Genomic DNA, 24,718 nt, shown 5'->3' on the forward strand with positions numbered 1-24,718 from the left:
AATTCACAAACTAAGAGGGACCATCTGTACTGACTGATGGATGGCCTAAGTTCACTTCAGTCATGGCTCAGTCCATGTCTTTTTTCAAAGCATCATGTCACAAAGCACACCCTGAAGATGTAGAAGCATGCCCCTAAGAAGGGTGTTCTGTGAGCAATTTGCCGCTTTGGCAAGGGACTCTCATAGTTGAAGGAAAATTGGCGTTGGATGTTCTCATCCCCGTATGTCAGGGTTATCTTTAAACGTAGACTAAGCCAAGCCCTGCTGCTAAACAGCAAAAGAGTAACTCCTACCTAACCACTCAGACCAGCCAAGAGTGACTTTTCTCTGCCTAGGCAAAGGGAAAAGCTTGGCGTACATACCCATGCGTTGCCAACAGCATTTTCGTCGCTCAAGCGTCCCCGCCTGCTTTTTATTCATTCAGCAAAGCATTGCACATTACAAGCCATAACAAAAAGAGCCAGCCGGGCACCACCAACAGCTGGGCCAAGGTCCCCACTCACACTTTCCTGCGTCAACAGGTTCATCTAAGGACTGGAGCGAGATGATCTAGGACTGCATAGATGGATAGCAATGCACGCTATTCTCGGCAAGAAATAAGCACATAATGAAACCAACGTAATATATGATTCCCTTCACACCGTACTCAGGAAAGCCATGCACCTATCATTTTTGCTCGCCTTCCATTATTTCAAAACAGTAATGTGGCTCAGCATCACACAATGGCAGCTGCTGGAAGTGAGAAGAGCACACCTACCTAACCAATCAATCAGCATTTGTGAGAGCAACACATCATGGTCAAGGGCTCCTTGTAGGTGCACAAAGACACGAGTTTGGAGGTGGAACTTAGGAAGGCCCTGGTGGTACCTTCAAGACCATAACATGTTTTGGGTGTGTGAAAGAGGGAAGTACTCAAACTCCTGAGGTACGTCAAGTAGTTCTTGAATTGGTTATCGTGATCTGGAAGGCCATGTCACCATTCCTCTTCCCATAACACGTGGGAAGAATCAGTTGCTATTAATTTACATTAAGATATGTATATTATACAAAGGTTTTCATTTGAAAATGGTGTTATCATTGTACACATTTGAAAAGTCACAACAAAAAAAACGAAAAAGTGAAATAACAGGTGGGCAACATGCCTCATGTTTAGTGTTCCGCCTTGCAGGTCAGGATTAAAATCTTGACTGTTTAGACTTTAAAAGTTATTCCCATGCTTGCGCAGGATTTCCCCAAGTTCTCTTGCTTTCTTCCACAATACACATAAAACAAATGCATGTTAGTTTTATTGAGTATTAAGTCATCCATCCATGCATTGTCTACCGTCGCTTATTCTCACAAGGATCGCTGGCTTGCCTGTGTCTATCCCAGCCACCCTGGAGTGGTGGTGAGACAATCGTAGGGCACACCAAGACAACATTCACAATCACACTTAAGGCCAATTGAGTTTCCTGTCGTGTGCCTGCGTGGGTCTGTGTGTGTCTGTGTGTGCACGTACAAGTGTGAGAGGGATTAAATTCCCGCTCGAGGATGAAAAAGATGATAATCACGGCCACTTCTTCTTGCTCATGGCCCCGGAGCTAACCATCAAATATCGGCCCTGAGGGGGATGGTCATCATTTTAATTTGACAGTTCCAGTTCAGATCCTGGTTCTCCATCCATCCATTCATTAATCCAATATCTACTGCTTATCTGGGGTCAGGTCGCAGGGGCAGCAGCCTTAGCAGGGGAGCCCAAACTTCCCTCTCCCCGGCCACTTAGTCCAGCTCCGTCGGGGGGATCCCAAGGTGTTCCCAGGCAGCCGAGAGACATAGTACCTCCAGCATATTTTGGGTCATCCTTGGGGCGTTTCAGAACCGCATTGCGGTCGTCATGATCATTGGAGAACAAGGTGGCGTGTGGGCAATGTTTGCTGACCAGTGCTGTACATTCATTTCGAATAACACAGCTCCAGAGGGGTCACTCATGAAGGCCATCAAGGGCCTGCGCATTCAGAACCACAGAATGAAGAAGCACTCAAGAGTAAACACCTCTGTCTGGTCTGTGTGGTGGGATAAAACATTTGGAAAGTATAAAAACTTGGGTTTTTCCATCCCAGTTTCTATAGCTGTGTTTACATACTGATAGCTGTTTTGTTACTGTTACCGAGTGCTGTTATGCTTTAGTAAACAAAATACATGACAAATACAAAGCTGCATTTAAAGTGAAAGCAAGGAAAAGTACATATTGTATTTATCTATTACTGTGCGTAACCATAAGTAAGTACTATCTTGCAGCTGTGTATGCTATAGACTAAATATAAGATGGTTAAATGCATTATTAGCTGGTTAAATGCATTTGTGTGTTGACATGTAGTTTCAGTTTCACTTGGTGGCTCACGGTCCATTTTGTCTTTGTGTCTGCAAACCGCGGCCAGTTCCACTGCTAGTTACCGGCCAATACGCCCAGGCGGCCAAAATCGCAGGGATGACTGCAGTTGGGGAGATTAACGAAAAAGGCCAGGCGCACATCTAGTGTCTCCACAGCCTGCGGATTCCCAGCACCAGTGGAGAAAAGAGAAAAGCGCTATATAACTGAAAGTCCATTTACCATTTACCGTAACACCCAGCTGCCTTTTTACTCACATCTCTGAAATCATAAAGTCGACACATCGTTAAGATTTCCATGTTGATAAATAGTGCACTGCCTGTGACTAGCAAGCCCTCTGTGTTTTGTGCAGGCTCGTCAATGAAACCTCTGCTGATTGGTTGTGGCATCACATTTCTAGCGTCAAACCAAGGAACAACACAAAGACCATCAAGCATATCTTCCTAATCAAGTTGAAAAGGCTCGTTTTGTTTGATGGAAAGATTGATTTCACAACTGCGTTGTAATGACGTATCACATATAATTTTTATACAACCAGCAATTTTCGCTTTTCTGAATTTTCCTCTGAAACAAGGCATAATAGTTTTTCGCAGAGGCATTTCTTAAACTGAATTTTTTACATTACTTGGGCATTATTTTATTTTGACTAAATTCTTGTGATTTTGTCCAAAGTATGGCTTTTCCTTTGAAGTGTGATAACTAAGTCATTTCTACACATATACCTTTTTTTTTTTTTTTAAATGCCCCCTTTGGACAATAATAGCGGCATTATTCTCATAGTAAAACTAACTATGCTGTGTGTGTGTGTGTGTATATATATATATATATACTGTATATATATATATATATATACAGTATATATATATATATATATATATATATATATATATATATACAGTATATATATATATATATATATATACAGTATATATATATATATATATATACAGTATATATATATATATATATATATATATATATATATATATATATATATATATATATATATATATACAGTATATATATATATATATATATACAGTATATATATATATATATATATATATATATATATATATATATATATATATATACAGTATATATATATATATATATATATATACAGTATATATATATATATATATATATACAGTATATATATATATATATATATACAGTATATATATATATATATATATACAGTATATATATATATATATACAGTATATATATATATATATACAGTATATATATATATATATATATATATATATATACAGTATATATATATATATATATATATATATACAGTATATATATATATATATATATATATATATATATACAGTATATATATATATATATATATATATATATATATATTTACACATATAAAGGTGGCAGTTCTGTATGTTATTGCGCAATAGTGGCTTTTTATATGCATTGTGTGTGTTGACTCACTATATTAGTTGCACAAACACCGTGTGGCCACACAGCGACGCTGGGTTATTCAAGCCTGCTTCCTTCAAAAGTTTGACAAGTCCATCAGTTGTGGTTTGCGCAGTTCATTCGGGACCTGGTTTAATTAGTCCAAGGAAGTCAAAGGTAAATTCTTTGTCAATGTAAAGTGACAGTGAAAACAATCTCCTTCACACCCTTATGAAAATAATACTCGGCCTCGACAGCCAGTCTAATCAGCTTCAGTAAACAATTATCCCCAGCTATATGAAAGGCGAGGAGAAAACTTACAGTGTACTGTTCCTGCAGTTTGTTTCGCTATTGCTTCTCAACTAGCTTATTTGTTAACAATAAGTAGCGCTACATTCATGTGTGCTTTTGATTCTTGTCAAATAAAGGATGATTGAAAAATTTTGACCCTGTATCAACCATGCCTGTTTTGTCTGCTAGCTGAGGACAAATTTTGCATCACATTTAAGTGTGCTTCAAGCCATGGCAGATCTTGGAGCCCCTTTTTAGTTAATTTAAAAAAAAAAAAAAAAGGTCAGGCTTGGTTGTCATGGTTGCAAGTACAGTATGTATGTACACAAATGCATGAAGTGAAGCACACAATGTCACACATCAGTGATTTCTGTCACACATGTGTACCTGTGTAGCAGTTATGTGCACTCCTGAACATATGGCTCTTGGGTCCTTTTGCTGTAGCCTTCTGTGACTTTGAAAAATCATTTGAATTAATCAGTTTGGCTTCCAAATGTTTGTATATTTGGAGATTCAGACTAACCATAAGACGCAAGGAATCATGTACTAAAGTTGCAAATGTTTTTCAAATCAAAATGTTTTAGTTTAGGAGTCTCCAATTTTGTTCTTCGAGAGCCCCTAAAAATATATTTTTGTATGTTTCACTCCTCCAACACAGCTGACTCAAATAGCAGGATTATTATCCAGCTTCAACGGACCTTGATGATTTTCTGATCACTTGTATTGAATTGAATATAATCTCACCTCTTTCCTGAGTTTAAAATAGTGATCAATTTAGAAATCAGAGGAGAGTAATTTATTTGCTGGCTTGACGTTCGTCAGAGCCTCGCCCCCTTTACGTCCGTCATCCCGTCTGTGTATTTTTAACCAACCTTCCGCCACCACTAGAGAGCGACATTTGACTCTTTTTGTGGTCGTCTTTCGTCAGGAGCTGGACTACTTCTTTCTGGCTCACACTTTCTTTTTTTTTTGTTGTTGTTTTAGTACTTAAACGCCATGTCTGTGGTTCTACACTGCAATTGAAACACAACACAGCAATGAGTAAGTGTAACACGAAAACAAAGTCAGCTAAGCGGTTTCACCCAAGGCTATAATCAGTGGCGGCCCGTGACTTTTACACGTACGTCTTCTGTGATGTCAGATTCTCAAATAAATAGCCCCCATGCGCACACGTGCGCATTACTGGGCTACACAGGCTATTTTTGAGCAACTTTTAAAGGTCAATAAACCCGCCTCAGTCAATAAAACTTGTCATTGTACGTGATGTCAAAACTTTAAAAAAATGAATAATAATTTAAAATAAATATCCACGAAATTTTATGAAGTACAAATTACAAATCACAGTTTTATATAATAATATCATTTTAATTCTTTCTATATTGAATATAAAAGAAATAAAATAACACAAACATATTACGAATAAAACTAAATAAAGAAAAGGCTTTCACTCACCACAACAAAGGGCGATCACAATCGATCAGTCTTTTCAATATGGACTTTCACTTATATAGCGCTTTTCTACCTTGGGTACTCAAAGCGCTTTACACTAACTCGTCATTTACGTACTGACGACTTATCATCAGGAGCCACTAGGGGTTCAGTGTCTCGCTCAAGGACCCAGCTTCGACATGGTCTTGATGGTCGGGGGTTTGAACCCACAACCTCTTAGCTGGGAGGCGACCACTCTACCACTCAGCTGGCCGTGTTGGATCGCTCCCTGTGACCGCAAAGCGGCCGCCATGATTCATTCCTGCCCCCTTCGTGTGCCGTTGAATGTTCACGAAGTTGATTGGCTGTTGCGACTCGAAACGCGAAAAAAGTACATAAAAATTACTTCACGCAAAAAGGCGAAATTTCGCTTCTCGTGACCGCGCGCGGCCATCTGCGACGCTCCATTCGCTTCCATCGCGTCGCCCGACCTGCCTTCGCGCCCAGTCACGCGAACTCCATGAAACCAAATCACCTTCTAAACATTATTTCGGGTGCAGCCCACGCGGCCCGGTACCAGCCGGGGGTTGCGGACGACTGCCATAGCACAATGAGGAGCTCCATTCCACTCTGTACCTTTGAACTGCAATGTACAATAGTGTATGGGTGTCCCCATAAGTTTTTAAAAGCACCTTAATGCACGTGTCCAGCCGTGCTTTGTTGTCTCGTTGCTGCCTTTGTTAAACGATTGAAATTTACAAATCCGCATAGTCATCGTTGTTGTTTGTTTAAAGAAGTTGTGTCCATACAAAACTGCATAGTGCGGTTTCAAATTCATGCACAAGCATGCCAAGTTGCTAGGCGGCAGTAATTTACCAAATGCTGTCGAATCAGAAAGAAATTCCGCCTCTGATGTGTACAATCAGAAAGAACTTCCGCCTCTGACGTGTCCAATAAGAAAGAACTTCCGTCTCTGACATCACCAATACCTGCGTCATTGGCGGGAAAAAGCGTAACACAATAATGACGCAAATCTCCATTCAAGCAACCACGAAACTGGAGGCTTGGGCAAATCTCCGCAGTTTTGAAACATTCAAATTTAATTAAAATAAAACCCGCCACATATAGCAAATAGAGCAAAACGGACATACAGTGGGCCCCCGTGTTACGAATTTAATCCATTCAGCGGCTACGCTTGTAACTCGAACTGCTCGTATGACGGGCAATCTAAACCTATGTTAATTAGTGAATGCATGCTACGCGTGCAAAAACCTTAGGTAAAAACATCACGACCTTATACACATATTAAAAATTAGTAACATAATCTACTGTACAGTTAAATTAATTAACAAATATACATAGGAAAAATGACATTTACCTTTGGGGCGACGTGACTTGAGCTGGGTGGAGGCGGAGGGGAGCAGACCAACCCGCAGAATTTATTGAATTATTTTCTTGAACAAGAACTTTTCTCAAACTAGAACATATCACCGGCAATTTCCTTCTCTTTAATCCATAATAGAAGAAGCCTCTCCGTTTTGTTGTCGATCGAGATCCGTCCCCCGGCAAGGAAAGTCTTGCCCTTCGAAGCTTGCCGAGCAGTTACGGCCATACTCACGAGCAAGGTTAACTATGCGTGCGCCTCCTTCGTATTTTTTTAATTATCTCCTGCTTGGTTTCTATTGTCATCATCCTCTTACTTCTTCCTTTAACGCCACTTGCAATTTTAGAAGCCATGTCTAACAGATAAAGTTTGCAAAGTCTTCACAACATTCCTTCCTTCCGTTTTTGACTCATTTTCTCTCCTTCCTTCCATCCCGACCAGCTGTGCCATCAAGCGAGATAAAGGCGTTCGGCCAATAGCATATCGGCATTTCTGTGATTGACGTGACGCCGGCCAATAGCATCTCAGTGAGTGAGATGACCGTGACCTTAATCGACCAATAGCATATCGGCATCTCCGTGACTGACTCCGTGACTGACACCGTGACTGTGACATTGTAAGAGCAATAGCGTTCAGCGTTACCATGGCAAGCGTGAACATTTGATTTCGTTGATGCAGCAAAGCGAAAATAATTGTACGAACACATTGACCGTCATGTCGGATTGTTCGTAAGACGAAAGGTTTGCGCGTAAGAGGGGGACAAAATACGCGGCGGTCCACGCTCGTAAGTCGAAAAGTTCGTAAATGAGGGAGTTTGTAAACCGGGGGCCCACTGTATTTACTGCCCATTTGCAAGAACTATGGCTACGCGTAGACAAGGGCTCAATTGGTTCTCATTTGTATAAAAGATGGTTTCATTAACATTTGCCTAAATTTGATCTATCACATACACTACAAGTAAAACAAAGTATTGCTGAGGTTGAATTTTCTAAACGTCTTTAATTAGGGAATTAAAAAAACTTTGATCTTAAACTTCTATCTTGCCTCTCCTGGCCAAGAGCCAATCAGAGAAAAAAACATGCAAATTTGTTTTGCATTCCCAGAATGCTCTTATCAGCAAAAAAACTCAAACCAGGACTAAGAAAGCGAGCAACTACAAAAAAATCTCCAGTAAAGTTGGCTGGGTGAGTGTGAATGACAGGTAGTGAATTGAACCAACTTGCATTTCTTCACTACTGATAAGTGTCTATTGTCACATTGACACAAGGCCGAAACGTTCAAGTCAGTTGAAAAAGGGGCGTGGCAGGCTGACGGTTCTTTGATGGACATCTAGCATAATTTCTATCCTGTCGACGATTACAACGACGGATGAAAATGGCAATTCCGACATTTTTAATTCGTCACGTTTTAAACCATTCCCGTCATTTGGCAGTTGCTGTTACATCAATTGATTATTTTCAAATTGATAGAAGCCTGAATATTGGCTGTGACATTATTTCAATATTTTTAAGTTTTGTTTTGCTTTTTTTTTGTTTTTGTTTTTTTCCAGGTTTGATTAGGGCTGGAACACGTAAGTCTTGCAAAAGAAAAACTTTAGGTTTCGTTCCCCTTTGAATTTACAATTTAAGTAACTATCATCTGACAGCTTTACAAATTAAATTGTGTGCTTTAAACTGACTCACTTAATTTTCTATCATGCAATAGCATTTACATTTTGATGCATTAGGTAATTACTCGATTCATTAGTCTCAGGCCAGATGAGCATATTTCAGAATGAAACACAGCCTACTGCACAGTGAATCATAGATGGATTTCTAAAAAACCCTTGACTGACAAAGTGAGCTGCGGTCAATCGAGAGCAATGATGGGAGCTCTCTCAGCCACTTTAATGATTTAGTTAATCTGTCGACCTTGCAGGTGTGAAATAGAGACATTATCCTTTAGACACGTCACCTGTCATTACCGTTTTACTTTGGAATGTTAAAGCTATCATGTCACCTCCTCAATTCCACTCACTAATCATAATTAGACACAGTGCATGAGTGACACATTTATTTGCTAAATAACTGCTCTTTTTAAAGCACAGATAGAGATGTCTGTCTTACAGCTACAACGTGTTTCATATTAGCTAGCATTAGACCTGTAGTCCTAGTTCACATGTAGAAATTGCAAGTGCAATAGATTTATTTTGAGTAAAACATCAGATTAATTAAAAAAAAAATTAAAGGAAATGCAACAAACATTGGGTTTAAAATCTTCAATAGTTTTACAGGTAAATGGTCATGCATTGAATAGTTCTGCAGAATACAGAGTACAGAATAATTGTAAAAATAGTGATTTTTGCTACAACGTATATACTGTAACTGCTTGCAATGAAGAAATGCTTTGCCTTGAGAATGGATGCACTGCTTGCAATGGAATCATGTTTGCTATGAGAAGGTTGCCGTGAGAAGGTTGTCTCGAACTTCACTGTGGAAAGGACAGCCCTGACCAGCCTGCTCAAGCTCAAATGCAGACAATAACACTTCACTTGTTATCGACAAACGTCTTGCAAAATGTCTGGACACACAGAAAGTTTTACCACACTTGTACTAATCATACAAACACATAGAAGGACAAGTACACTGGGTTCGGGCCATGTTTTTTCTATCGAGGGCAGGAACCTTCATGTAATTGAGACTTCAGAATTAAATAAAATGAGAGGATTCGGAGATGCTGCTTTCAACAGTTCTTTTCCGTTCTCGTGCATGAGCTGAAAAAGAATGCCTTTTCTCCCTTTTTTTTTTTTAATAATTTCTTACAAATGTGTAACAAGTGAACCTGACATGTATGCAATAATTTGTATTCTCCTACAATAATCCATCCACCCATTTTCTATAGGCGCTTATCCTCATCAGGGTCACTGGCTTGCTGGTGTCTTTCACGCAGAGTATCCAATACACCTTCCAACACATTTTTCGAGTGTGGGACTGTTGTCCAATTTTCTTGACACCATATCTGACTGACACACAACAGCAGCATTATCAGACGCTCCATTGGAGCTCCATAGGAGCAGCATGGACAGCGATTGCTATGTTGGCAGTCTGACCAAAGCATTTATTTTGAGATACAACTGTTCTATTATTATTCCTGCACTTGTGTGGTTGTATTGTCAAAAAAATGATAGAAAGGGATTCCACGGAGTATAGAATTTTCTCCAGAGCCACGGATGGTGCATTTAATTTTGTCAAGCCTGAGGTTCATTTGCACCTCCCTTATCCATTGAGAGATCGTGGGTGCAGCAGCCTACATCCACCTCAACAGAATCAAACGCCTTGCCAAGAGTGTGGTAAAGGCATTGACCCTGCGGCCTCTAATCAGCAGCTGGAATCCCTCTAGTAAAACTCCCAACATCAATATTAAATGATCTGGGACGATCTCAACAACAAGTACACTGGAAAGGACTTCAAAAGCAGCCTTCCAAAAGTTTTCTATGGCAGGACATAACAAAAACATATGGAACAGTGTTGGATCCACCAGCTTACACCTATCACACAAAGGGCTAATTTATGGAAAAAACTTGGACAATCTAACCTTAGACGAGTGCACCCAATGCACTATGTTGAATTGGATCAGGACATGACGAACGCACGTTGATAAAGACTGTAGCCTACTCAAGATCTTAGACCAAAGGTCATTGTCAAGTGAGACTTTGAGACCTTATTTTTAGACAGGGTAATTGTCCCCCAAGCGGGACATTGTCTATGATTGTTGTAGAAGGTTTATTGGGAAAATGTGGTATGACACTTAACATAACTTCTAAGTTACAAGTATCTGAAGTGGTGCAAGTTGAGAATATTGTATCCTTGGACCAGCTGTGAGAAAGAGGCAAAGCTGTTCTCCACAAAAAGGTCAATAAGCCACTTGGGACTCAACCTAAACCACAGGTGGAAGGCCTTGTCAACCGTTGATGGTACAAAACTGTGATTTCATGCCACTTTGCTAAAAAGGCACATAGACTACCCCAAATTTCTTCTTAAATTGGAAGAATATCCAAAGCAGGTTAGATATTATTGGATTATTACTAAATGCCCCCACTATCAAAGGCAGTGGCACATCGAACGATGCTGATAGGGGAGAGATTCAAGAGTTTTGTTGGCATATGCAGAGTAATACCATACAATAAAATTCTTATTCTGTTCGCTTCCCTGAACAGACTACATTCCATAATCAAGCACATAATAGAGTAGGCTATAAAAAAAACAGTAATAAGGCCAGTAATAGTAATAAATCAGACCCAAATAGGAACATTTTCTTCAAGATGAACATGTGGCCAATACGCCATGCAGTTTAAATTGGAAGCACAGTAATGAAAAGTGAAAATTCCAAAGAGCCATACCACCTTCACTTTAGCCCACTGCAAGAATTCCTTGTGCAAACAGGCTGCGTGTTGCGCCATATATAAAATTATATGATTGAGTCCAGTTATTTTTAAATATGAGGCTGGCATAAAAATGGGCAAACAGTGCCCTTCATGTATAAATACCTGGGCAATATGGTCATGTTTATTGTGTTTGTGACCCAGCTACTTTCTTCGTGTCGACCTATCGCGAGATCGATCGCGAGACGTCGTGTGCACGTCTTTTTAAACATGGCCGCGCCCGGCATTCCCTCGTGAGTTGGGTGCGGGACGGACCGTAGCATACACAGTCCATTGCAGATGTTCCGCCCTTCTCATGGGAAATTGTGCACGCCATGATTTGAGTAAACGAGGGACTGGCCAGGTTCCCGTTGATGGCGAGCTAAACCCACGAGCGAACTGACCAGTGCGTTCAACTGCCGTGTGACTCACTGACTGAGTGAGCCAACCAACCAACCCTGTGCACATTGTATATATTGTATATATTTTGTTTGTCTTCACTGTACATAATAACAACACCTTGCTGACTATATGCATTCTGTTCATCATTGAGCACCTCACTTTCCTCCTAGCCGAGCCAAGATCTTCTGCACTAGCCTAAGTTATAATACCAAACCAACATCATAATTCACATTACAGCATAACAAGTGCTACATGTTAAACCATGCTGCCAGCAAAATGAGTAATGGGGACCAATTTGTTAGGTCTGTCTCAGTTCGAATAAAGAACTTCTCAAAATTATACTTCCAGAGTGCTTCGTAGTGTTAAAATACACATATTCCAAGGTAACAAAAGCTGCTTATATCAGTTTGAAAGGTGAGCTGTCCCAAATATCAAAATCATCAGTATCTGAAGTCATCAACTCAGTTTTGTGGAGATTTAATTTATAGGCTGACAATCTGCCAAATCTTTGAAACAGGTCAAGCAAAGGTCGAGGTAAACAAAAGTAAATCATCAGCGTACAAGGAAACCCTGTGTTCTATGCCTCCTCTGGTTATGAATTGATCTGATCTAATGGATACAGCAAAACAAAAAGCACAGGGCTGAGAGGGCACCTTTGGCACGTTCTATGGAATAAGTTAAATGGCTCTGAAATTGCATTATTTGTTAAAATCCTAGTCTTGAGACCAGATTATAATAACCTAATCCAGGAAATGAAAGTACCCCATAATAAGTAACATATTAATCACATACATAGCCTCATTCCACCCAATTGAAAGCCTTTTCTGCATCCATAAATATAACACACTCTGAGACTGATTGGCTGGGGGTGTAAATGTTAAATAACCACTGAATATTGAAAAAAGATCATCTCTGTTGAACTAGCCTGCCTGATCATGAGATACAATGTTAGGCGGGACAGTCTTATTTTGTAATGAGCATTTAACAGTGATATAGGCCTTTAGGATCCATATTCTCATGGATCGTTGTCCTTTTTCACCAATAATGTTTTCTCAAAGTAGGTGGAAGGTGACCCAAAGAGAGTGACTTTTCAAAAATGGTCATCAGGATGGGAATTAGCCAGGACGCAAATTTTGAATAGAACTCGATCGGGAAGCCATCCAAAGCTGGCGACCTCCCTGGTTGAAGTTTGGTTACTTCCAGCTGGGTCAGTATCAATTCTGATATTAACTCCGAAGACACCTGTGGAAAGTCATAATCCGCGAAGAAGTTTTTCATAGGTTTTGAATCAACGGGAGCCTCTGAAGTACAGTACAGGTATATATTTTCTTGTATTAATCCCTGAACACTGTATGAATTTCCCATTGATCCCTTAATAGTTTTGCCATCCTAAGAGATACCAGTGATGGTAATTTTTTCTTTAACCCTCTTTAATTGTCGAGGTGTAGTCAGATCAGCACCTCCAAATGGGAAACCATGGTCCTCAGCCGAAAAAGAGTAGGGTGCCCTCTCTGGGTCAGGGGTGAGGTCCTGCCCCACGCGAAGGAGTTTAAGTATCTTAGGGTCTTGTTCACGAGTTGGGGGTAGGATGGAACGGGAGATCGGCAGGCGGATTGTTGTAGCATCTGCTGTACTGCGGACGCTGTCGTGGTTAAGAAAGAGCTGTGCCGAAAGGCGATAAGACTATTTACTGGCCAATTTATGTTCCTGCCCTCACCTATGATCACGAGCTGTGGGTCGGGACCGAAAGAACAAGACCCCGGATGCAAGCGGCCATAAAGAGCTTCCTCGGCAGGGTGTCCAGGCTCTCCCTTAGAGATAGGGTGAAAAGGTCAGTCATCCGGGAGGGGCTCAGGGTCCAGCCACTGCTCTTCCACGTTGAGAAGTGTCAGTTGAGGTGCTTTGGGTTCCATTCCTTCATAAAATACATATTTTAGAACACATTATAAGATGCATTCAGCCTCTCTCACCACTACAACGCTACGCTTCCTCAACACTTGAAAACATGGCAGCTACTGTAATGTATGTGGTATCAACACAATGCTCCACTTTTCTGATTTCAAAAAAATTGGGATTAAGTTGCTGGCGCAAACGGCTCAAGAGTTATGTTGATGTAAAAAATATCTTGCGGGCCGGTTTAAACCTCTACGGGCTGTATATTATACTTTAATGCATCATTTCTCCTTAAGAGGAGAAAGTTTCAGAGCGCTTTTAATTTTGAAAAAGCAGTGGAGCGAAAACTCCCTTTGTGTTACCCATCCACGCGATGGTGATCAAGGGGATTAAGCCAGTAACTGATAGTAACAAGCCTACTCACAGCCTTTTGAAAGTGCTTTAATCGAATGGTGCTAGTAAAGCAGACACAGAGTGCCTTCAGGGAACTCCTGTGGACAACATTGTGCTAACTTTATGTTGCTACTGTGTTTGAATCAAAAAATATTATAAATGACTTCCACACCTAATTGACTAGTATCACTACAATTGTGCATAGCACATTTTTTTTATAGTCCACGTTAAAGTTCACAATTGAAATTGACAGAACCATATATTCATTTCTCAAAACAACTTGTACAAAGAGGAAAGCATCATGGTACCAACCAATAAAGCAGTTTACATCATCTCTCAAATATACATTTTTGTGACGCAAGAAGATATTAGTGCCATCAGGACAAGTCTTGTCATTGTGATCATAAACTGATACAAAGCTTCAGGCATTTGCTTTCATTATAAAAATTCAAGATTCATTGGAGAAACTGTCTAATAGAATATACATAGATTCAAAATATTCTTGAGTTGAAATTATTACAAATTGGTCAGTCATTTTGCAAGTAACGAGCTAATGTCAAACTTGTGTGCCATGAGATCACACAACTTTGTTACAAATTGGGATGAACATGACAAAATCTATTGATGATGTTGTAAATCAAGGGTCCCCAACGTTTTTATCACCAGACCGGTCAATGAATTAGACTTATTGTGAACTGAGCTCAACGACTAACTAATGGGAGCCCTCACCTTGCTTGAGCCTCGACAACACTTTTGAGGCTACCGCCTCAAAACATAGACAAATTGCATTGATTAATTCAATCATATCACTGAATTACAAATGCTATTCATTTCAGTACAAAACGTTAGATGCAAATGAGTACTTATGCATATGATAACATATAGCAAAGGCACAAATAAAATGCTAACGTGCTAAACGAATACAAGGCAGAACTTTATAACTTGCTGAAGATAAGAACTAACATGAGCTAGCCAGCATGTTACCCATAATCATACGTTTGGGGCATATCATCATCAATGACAACATTCTTACAAAGAAAGTACAACTAAGAGGCACTCGTGGGCCCGATTTCACAGAGAGACAGAACAACGCGTGTCACCGACAGTGACTGCTCTTAACTGAAGCTGTGCGGTTCCTTCTCACTACATGTAATATCAACCGCGGCCAGAGGGGGCGTCAAAAAACAAAGATCAACCTAAACAAAGCACAACAAAGCACAAATGAAGGAACTGTTTAACCAAATCAGTTCCGAAACATCATTTTGGGTGCAGCCTATGCGGCCTGTTGATCCACGGACCGGTACCGGGCTGCAGAGCGGCGGTTGGGGACCTCTGTTGCAAATAGCAGAGAATTGTACATTAGCCTATCCTTTGCATAAATGTGCTATTTCTCTTTCAACAAAAGAGGTTAGAAACTTTTTTTTTTTAATATGTACAAGTGTTGCAATGTTGTGAGCATTTAATAAATCGTTTTGAGAGGTTCGATTCTGATCTGAAAATGTTCCCAAAGTAACTGGGAAAATCAGTGTAATGCTTACCTGATCATGCTTGAGTATTTCAAACTTTCGGAAGGCAGAATTGATGATACGGCTCTGTTGACAGAGTTAACATGAAGCAGTAAACTGTTCAAAATATGTGGGCATCGAGACGAGGGAATAAATAGCAAAAAGACATGGAGACTTGACTTCTCTTCCACATCATGAAAGTCGACTGTCTGCAACTCCTTGGGGTTTTTATTAGACACACCCACACGCAGGTGGCTCACATCAGCATAATGACATTGTCTAATCATTTCAACAAATATAACTTGCCCAGTGTCCATAAAATAAAAATATGGATTGTGACCAATTATAAAGCATCGCTCAACAGGCCCCATAGTAATTTAATAATAATGTGTATGTGTGCCTGTACTGGTGAAAGAAAAAAGGAATATCACATTATGTCACAATCTGTAGTCTGTAGTTTATAAAGAGGTTTTCATTGATGACGAATTTAAAACTATTTTCGACAAAGACTGGATGCAACATAATGACCACGTACAATCTTCATGAAAGTTGGATCAAAATAGTCACTTCTATAAAGATAATACCCAAATTGAATAGTAATTTCAGAGAGGTATTAAACAATTATTTTGCCGTTATTAAGTGTGTGGTTTGCAGTGGTATAGAGCTGCTGAGATTTATAGTAAATCTTGATTTTGTATTTGCACTAAATAGGTTGTGCACATAGTTATCAACAGCTATAGCATTATTCATATAAAATTTTCGAATATTCTTATAATACTCTGATAATACTTGATTTTTTAGCCACTGTTGCAAATCTTATTGACCTATATCAAGCTTGGGACGGAAGAACATTGATTAAAGGTAGATTTCACAGATTTCACTCTTGTCATATCTCAAACAGGACAGTTTACTACATGTCCAATGCATAAGAATCTTTTGCCTCGATGACATAGCCAACGAAGTCCCAGTTCCACCATATCCATTTCCGACTACCACGTATTAGAGTGTGTGCGATTATTGTGTGGACTTGCGCTAATTCTCCTGTCCCTGTGTAAACAGAGCGCACAGAGCGGAATAGGAAGTGTCCCCTAACCCTTGAGCCCCTTTTGTTCCACCTCCCCCTCTGGGATGTTTTGTAAAGTGGACCGGAAGCTAATGGTACTGGCTGACCTCTGCTTTGTCTCTTGACTCATCTCACATCTGGCCACTCACATAATGTAAAAGCCGGTAGCATTCAGAGTATCAAATCCCACCTCTTATCTTCAGAACAGCATAGCAAGTGAAGTCCAATGGCTGGAAATTATGTGAGGCGCTTCTTTTGGACCACATTTGAGAAAATGTTACTCCACATGTTGTGTACCATCACAACAATCAATATATAGCCTACTTACAACTGCTTAACTTAATTTTGACCTCAGAGTTGATTGATTTTATTTTTAATTTAATAAAACTGCAACAAAACAAGTGCATCAAGACTAAAACAACTACAAACGAAAAAGTGCAAATATTAAAAGAGTAACTGGGAAAAGCTGCAGGCTAAAACATGGACACAAATTTAAAACAAAAGAAAAAGAAAAAACAAACACATATCGATTAAAACATGAAATTACAAAATATGCTACAAGTTAACACACAGCAGATATGTTTTCTGTTGCCGGTTACAGGCTTTGACCACTCAGTTAGACCACCAATTCTCAAACTGTGGTCCGTGGACCCCTGGGGGTCTGCGGCCTGACTGCAGGGGGTCCATGAAATAATTTGGGTTATTAATAACAAAAATATTTATCTGTTCATTTCTTTTTATTTTATATTAAATTATGAAAGTATTTATGACTCTATAATAAAGCAAACAATTTAGCCAGTTTCAAATGTTTTAAAAAATGCAATCATTTTGAAATTTGTTGAAATGCGTTCTGTGTCTACAATTGCTTGCTAATGAGGCGATGAACCCAGCAAAGCTAAAGCTGAAGCGCCATTTTATTTGATAATGATGTTTTTTTGACTAAATAATTGGCAGCACCTATTTGGAGGAAATTGAGCGGTTTTGCTATAAGGAGGCGTACAATTTGCAAGTTTTATTTTATTAGAACATCACTATAGCTGAAAAGTAGCAAACATTATTTTTGTCGAATTGAATCTGTTGGCAAATAAAAAGGGCTTAAATGATATTTTTTGTTATGTTTCCTCAAAGGTTTCTTGGAAAATGTGCTTTCCATAGGTCCTTGATTTTAAAATGTTTGAGAAACCCTATATAATAATCTACACACAAAATTATAGTTTAATCATAAAGACACATCATAAATTGCCAGATTTCTGTGCTAACTTTAAGTATGCTGCGGTGGTTGCATGGCATTTACATTTCTTCCTGCCAAATTTATATACATTTAATTACAAACGTGTGCGTGCGCACACACATTTTCTTGTTGAAAATGCTGTAGGAAGGCATGGGAAGTGCGTCTGATTTATGTATTTATTTATTTTGTTTATTAGTTTATTTGTTTATTGGTTCATTTGTTTATTAGTTTGTTTGTTTATTGGGTCATTGGTTTATTTGTTTGTTTGTTTATTTGTTTATTAAGGACTCATATCACTCAAATCAGGTGTCGAAGACTATCTCACAGATTTTAACCGTGCATGCGATTTATGTTGATTGATTGCTTGATTGCTTGATTGATTGCTTGATTGATTGATTGATCGATTGATTTTTTATAAACGTATATATAACAAGCACAATAAAACAAAATGTGAACGCAAACAAAAAAAGCATATGTACAGTTCAATGAAATTTGCTGTATATTTTCAAAAGGAAGTAGGAAGAAGTTTAGAACTTATCTGGTTCTACTCCTTAGATTCTATTTATCGAGATATTAATATATTGTTTCACATCACAAAAACATTCATATAAATAAGCTAATGTAGTTCATTCATGCAATTGTATTTCCATTTGACTATATATGCTTATATTGTATGTGTATAAATATATGTAACAATTTTTTGAAGATTTTTTGAAGATCTGACTCTGTTCATTCATAGTCTTTGTATTTTTCCAATACAATATTTTTAAAGCTCTTTTTGAACACAGATATGGATGTGCTTGTTTTCAATTCGGTTTCATAGCCATTCCATAAATTGACACTTTTAACAGATACACACATTTGCTTTATATTTATATCTTTTTTTTTTTTTCTTTTTTTTAAAATCACCGGTATTCCTTAGGTCATACGATGTTCAAGTCCCGATTCTAGGACAATGGAATTATAGTGAATATTTAACATTCCAAAACGTGTATATTGCACTCTCTTTACTCAATAACGTAGGCCCGTGTACTTGCGTGTACGCGCGCGCGCGCGTTTGTGTTTGATTAAGGTACAGGGCTGGGATTGGCCAGGCCAGCCTGACGGCTCTGATGACTGAGTCACATGGTACGCAGTCATGTTTTATGTATGTCGTATCCATAGGACTATGAGTTGTTGCCCTGGTCCAGGCGTGGCCATCCTCGAGAGTCACAATGCAGCCTGTTTTCGTTGTTTTTCCCCTCAACCATCTCACCAGATTCAAACCAGATGGTTTGATGGATCCTTCAAACCTCGCGGATAACCTGATCATTTGAACAAGGAGTGTCTGTGAAGGACAAAAATCGCTTTAAGGGCTCCCTATATATATATATATATATATATATATATATATATATATATATATATATATATATATATATATATATATATATATATATATATATATATATATATATATATATATATATATATATTACAGTATTCAACTGAGAATGCACAACCGTGAAAAGTATATACATGTCACCTATTTTTCTGAGAGGCAATCCATGTTTACCCCTGTACTTTATTCTTATTATTTTCGATTGATACAATTATTTAATATGTAATACATGATACAGATTTTGTACCGAAGTATAGTGCATGTTTTCTATTCGAACTGTGATATATAAATTTAAATGTGTGTTTTTTTGATTGAAGTGTTTGAAAAAAACACAAAGTTGGTATAGCCTTTGAGATTTTACTTAAAACTGAAAATAAAGTATTTGGAAAGTGTATACATGCTTGTGAGATTATACATTAATATTTATTAGAATATTGCTAAAATACGTCTGGCAAAATATTGATTTTAGTTCAGTTGATTATTATTATTATTATTGTTGTTATAATAATATTAATAATAATAATAATAATTGTTCTTCTTCTTATTATTATTATTAATAATAATAATAATATTGTTGTTGTTGTTGTTGTGGTTGTGGTTTCCGTGCGGTTTTCTACAACGAGCTAAGGTGCATTTTATTTTCTAAGTATCAAGTGTTTGTGTGAATAATGTGTTTACTTTTTTTTTTCTTTTCTACTTGAACGTATTACCATTGCACAGATATGGGCTGGACCAATTCTGCCACTAACGAATTCCGGTAACGTCACGTGACTGCATCTCTGCGTCTCTATTGGTAGCAGACACGTGTCTAAAGCGCCGTAATACAAAGACTCTCAGCCAATCAGAAATTATAACTACATCCTTAGTGAAAGTGTTCCGTGCGTCGTCTGGTTCCGAGAGGTTTACTGCAGAGAGCATCAAAAATGTGTGCGGGGATCCCTGGAAACTCTTGAAAACAAACAAACAAAAAAAACATTTTATTAATTTCGCTGAACGGAGCAAGCATGAATCGAATCAGACGCTGAACTATGATATTTGTCAGTAAAAAAAGAAAAAACGGCGCGGCATTTGAGTTAATCCCATTCATCATATGCTAAAACATATTTTTCTTGGAATCAACATTTTGAAAAGATTACCAAAGAGGCACATAATTAGATTGGAATCGACTAAGTTGTGCGGAGGATCAAGCTTCATCATCATGGAAGAAAACGCTCGTCGGGATCCGGAGCGCCCGGAGGACTCGGGTCAAGAGTCCAATAGAGCCATCCTGCCACCCGGCAACCAGCAATCCCACAGGATCACCAACTTTTACATAGACAATATTTTAAAACCTGATTTTGGTCGAAAAAGGAAACGTGGCCTTCTGATCCACGAGGAAATCACGAGAAAAGATCAGACAAGAAATAAGTCGAAAATTGTCAATCCCGATGCGCATGGAAGGGCCGCGCAAGTGGACGACGACTCCCGATCATCTAACAACAACCACGAAGGGGAAAGTGAGCTTCTGGGCGGCGAGGAAAGTCAGAATGTTCAAGGAGACGACGAGAACCACTGCAGCAACCACCAGGCCAGCTCAGCTCAGGATGGGGCTAAACAGATGCTTTGGCCAGCTTGGGTTTATTGTACGCGCTATTCAGACCGTCCGTCGTCAGGTTGGTGCAAAAATATTCACATATTATATTGAAGGGAATCGAAGGGCTTGCACGGGGAATGTAATAAAGAGTGTGAAAAAAGACTAGGTCCCATTCAAAGCAACCGTTTGTAAGACTTATTTGAAACACAGTCAATTCTGAGATTAAACTTTTGCGCAAGTTTTACCACCCCAAAAATATAGAGGACAAAAGGTTATTATTAGCTTTGAATTGTCACTGAAATACTCCCATCTCGTCCATAGAATCGGTCAAAGCAATTATTTTACCGTCATAAATGATTAGATCTTACTTTTAATACTAATATGATCACATTCTAATCTAATAGAATATACTTTCACCTTCGCTCTGTTTTTGTTGGTCTTAACGTTAAAAAAAACTATGGTAACAATGGCCTAATTTAGAATTGAATTTCTCTTGCCAAAAAAATAATAATTCTACCGTTTTGCATATCGTAGTTGACAAATAAAATTGTTTAAGAATAGACTTTGGAGAGATTGACGTTAAAATGTAGAAAGTGAAGTAAAACCAAGTTTAACGCCATTGTTCCCGACTCTTCTTTGTTAATATTGAATTAGCATATTTTTGACAATGGGGGCTGCCTAAAAAAGTGAGTGGCCATGCTCAAAGAGATGGATTCGATGTGAAATGAAAGCCACAAAACTGCAAAAAAAAAAAAGAGGGAAACATCCTATCTTGCATACTATCGATTTGAAAGTGATTTTGAATAAATATGCAACTCTGCATATAGCTTGATGTATTTGCCACTAGGCGCATACGTGCCTGAACCAAAATGTTTGATGCGAGTTTGATGACAAAAATGCGATTTAACAACAACAACAACAAAAACATAGTTTTTCTCCACTTGACTATAGTTACAGGTATTCCTCACAAAGACGGTCAAATGGAATATTTTAAACGCATCTTTTTTTCTTTCTTTTCTTTTTAGCTTGTGTGATGTATGTAAAATCTCCACTGACAACCCCCCACCCAGCCACAATAAAACATATATAATGTCCGAAGACAACTCGGATACTGTTATGAAAGTCAGTGAGAGCCAAAATGAAATATGAAATGTTGACTTTATTGTTTAGAGTCAGAAAAGTTTTCTTGCGGCGTTCTCAACAATAGGCCTTTAAAAGTGCCATAGGTGCCTTCGGCCTTCCAAAAGGCTCAATAATGGGAAATACCGACTTGAGCTCATAGAAAATGAATTACATTTTACACTTGATACTAAATGCCACCGCCCCAACTTTAATTGCTGTCATATAGGCATGCAGATTTGCTATTTAATGAGGCTCCAGACTTTTCCGATTTTGCACAATTGAATTAAGGCCCACGATATTTTAGCACTAGACATATTATTTACATAGAACATTTCATCTCATGTATTTGTTATTCCAATAGTCCCGTGTCGTCAATAATTGGAAATATGAGTTTATCGTGTCTTGTTTTTTTTTTTTTTTTTTTTTTGGGGGGGGGGGGGATAAAATTAAAATGCAATAGTTTGGGAGAAGGAAAGAGACGCCTTCCTCCCCCCTTCTCCATTTCAGTCTGGCCCCACCCCCATTTGCGCCCCCGCTCCTCCTCCTCTTCAACTGTGTGCTGCAGCGGACATGCATACACCTTGTATCATCATTTTTGTACGGTGCGAACAACCACCAACTGAAAAAAGGTATATAATATTAAAGGTACAGTTGTGCAGGATCATTATGTTTCACGTGCCTAGGTGATTTGAATTAAAGTCTTGTAGAGGCAAAAACTTCCGTTGGAGGCAAACTTCCTTCTGATTGATGACACATATTTCTTCCCATTTGCCACCCCACCCAAGGTCCCAGATCCCGCAAGCCAAAGAGGGCTCGGACCCCGACTAAAGAAGATAAGAGACCCCGGACAGCCTTCACCATGGAACAGCTCCAGCGGCTCAAGACGGAGTTCCAGAAGAACCGCTACCTAACCGAGCAGCGGAGGCAGGACCTGGCCCGGGAGCTTGGCCTCAACGAATCTCAGATCAAAATTTGGTTTCAGAACAAAAGGGCCAAAATAAAAAAGGCAACAGGGAGTAAAAACTCGCTGGCGCTGCATCTGATGGCACAAGGACTGTACAACCACACCTCATCCAAGGACGCCAAGTCGGACAGCGATTAACCGAGATGACGCCTCTCTCGTTCGAACATGCAATAAAAGCGTTAACACCAGCATTCGTATTTCAAATACAGACACGTTTTAGATGAGGAAAAAAATGTGTTTGGATGTGTGAGCGCGCGCTATAGGTTTCATGTCTTCTCCTCCGGCAGAAAATGGCAATTTCGATATGCACCAGGCATTGTATTTAACAAATTCTAAAAAAAAAAAAAAAAAACGAGAGGAAATGCTTTGATTACAACGCATGGTATGCCTGGTACTCTTAATTCCTCCTGGATTCATCATTGATTTTCAGAATTACATTTTTTGGAAGCAGAAGGGTTCAAAAGATTTGAGGGCCACAGGGCCCTGGACACATAGGGCTATATATATATATATATATATATATATATATATATATATATATATATATATATATATATATATATATATATATATATATATATATTTTTTTTTTTTTTTTTTTTTTTTTTTTTAATTTTTTTTTTTAATGCGCGGACAGAAAAATGAATCAACAGCCAATTGGAGCTGAGACCCTAATGTGGTGGTTTGACTGCATGAGATATTTGCCTGTGTGGAAAATAGACGCGTGTCCTGCACAGGGCCGAACCTCGCGTAAGCCTGATTCACACTGATAATAATTCAAATAAAAAAAAAAGGAAAAAAAAAACAATTTAAATGCTAAAATCCAAAGATTTTTGCTGCATTCTTAAATCTCAGTTAAGAAATGTATGAAATGTGTTTTGTCTTTGATAGCCTAAATAACGTTCCGTTTTTAGCCATTAGTATTTTTTGTTTTCATATAGTGACCTGCAAATCTTTTTTTTTTTTTTTTTTTTTTTAGCTCTGAATTTTGCATTTTGTGAGTTCCTCTGCCGAAATTCGGAGAATTTACATTTTGGGAACATAGAGACTTATACACAAGCGCATAAGCGTGTGCACATGCACGCCAGTAGCTGCACGCGCACAAAAGCATTTACTCTTGATGACATGTTTTTGTTTTATGAGGAGTATGGTGGAAAATGAATTGGTATAAAAACCACACACTGTACAAAAAGTTATACATGAAAACTTTTGATTTTATTATTTTTTGAGAGGAGATCGGTCATCGCCAGCACGCTGAAAATCCCTTTAAAAGTCTGTGTTGAGCTCCATGCATAAATTATAAGTTGTCATTCATATGAAATGTGCCGAAGTGCCAACGAAATTCATGGACTTCTACAAGCATCCACGAAGGTTCTAGCAAAAACTTATTAGTTTTAAAAACGACGATATATTCGTATTTATAATAAAACAGCCATGGTTACTCACGTTTACATAAGTTATTTTTTTCCCTGCAATAACTGTTTTTTTTTTTTTTTTAATGCAAAAACTCAAATGCCTTTTCTGGGTAGAGCCAAACCAAATGGTGGTCTTACTATGCTATGAATGTTTTCTTTTTCTCAACTGATGGACAAAGCTATCTTGCAAAACAGCTCATTTGCCTTAAAATGATGTAAATAGAAGATGAAATATGTTGCAGTGATGTGGAGAAGACTCAAGGTTTTCTATACGTAAATAAATGGGACTGACATACAAAAAAAAAAAAAAAAGCATTGAACCAGCCATTTGCTCCTCAGCCAGTTTAAGATCTTTTTTGGTCCTATACTGTATGTAAACGTTTTCAATGATGGTGTAAGAGTAAATAAAAGCAGTGCAAAGTGATTGTTGGGATTTTATTTGGAAACAACAACAGAAACATACAGAAAACATGACGTA

The 24,718-nt window shown here is 38.4% G+C and overlaps 1 protein-coding gene across 1 annotated transcript; it reads left to right on the plus strand.

Moving 5' to 3' along the window:
• Positions 1–20,045: 20,045 nt before the first annotated feature.
• en2b (engrailed homeobox 2b) lies at positions 20,046–23,317 on the plus strand. Its single transcript, XM_088429800.1, has 2 exons — positions 20,046–20,818; positions 22,647–23,317. The coding sequence occupies exons 1-2, from the start codon at positions 20,257–20,259 to the stop codon at positions 22,961–22,963; spliced, it is 879 nt and encodes a 292-aa protein (XP_088285926.1). The 5' UTR covers positions 20,046–20,256; the 3' UTR covers positions 22,964–23,317.
• The last annotated feature ends 1,401 nt before the right edge of the window (positions 23,318–24,718 follow it).

The sequence above is a fragment of the Hippichthys cyanospilos genome, chromosome 12, assembly GCF_059441005.1.
Source record: "Hippichthys cyanospilos isolate Australia breed blue-spotted pipefish chromosome 12, RoL_Hcya_1.0, whole genome shotgun sequence".
Lineage (NCBI taxonomy): Eukaryota > Metazoa > Chordata > Actinopteri > Syngnathiformes > Syngnathidae > Hippichthys > Hippichthys cyanospilos.

What these genes read in the sequence shown, in the direction of transcription:
- en2b (XM_088429800.1), top strand. Translation starts at nt 20,257, where the DNA reads ATGCTAAAACATATTTTTCTTGGAATCAACATTTTGAAAAGATTACCA. An exon ending in TTCAGACCGTCCGTCGTCAG is followed by an intron (nt 20,819 to 22,646) that starts GTTGGTGCAAAA and finishes ACCCCACCCAAG; the next exon opens with GTCCCAGATCCCGCAAGCCA.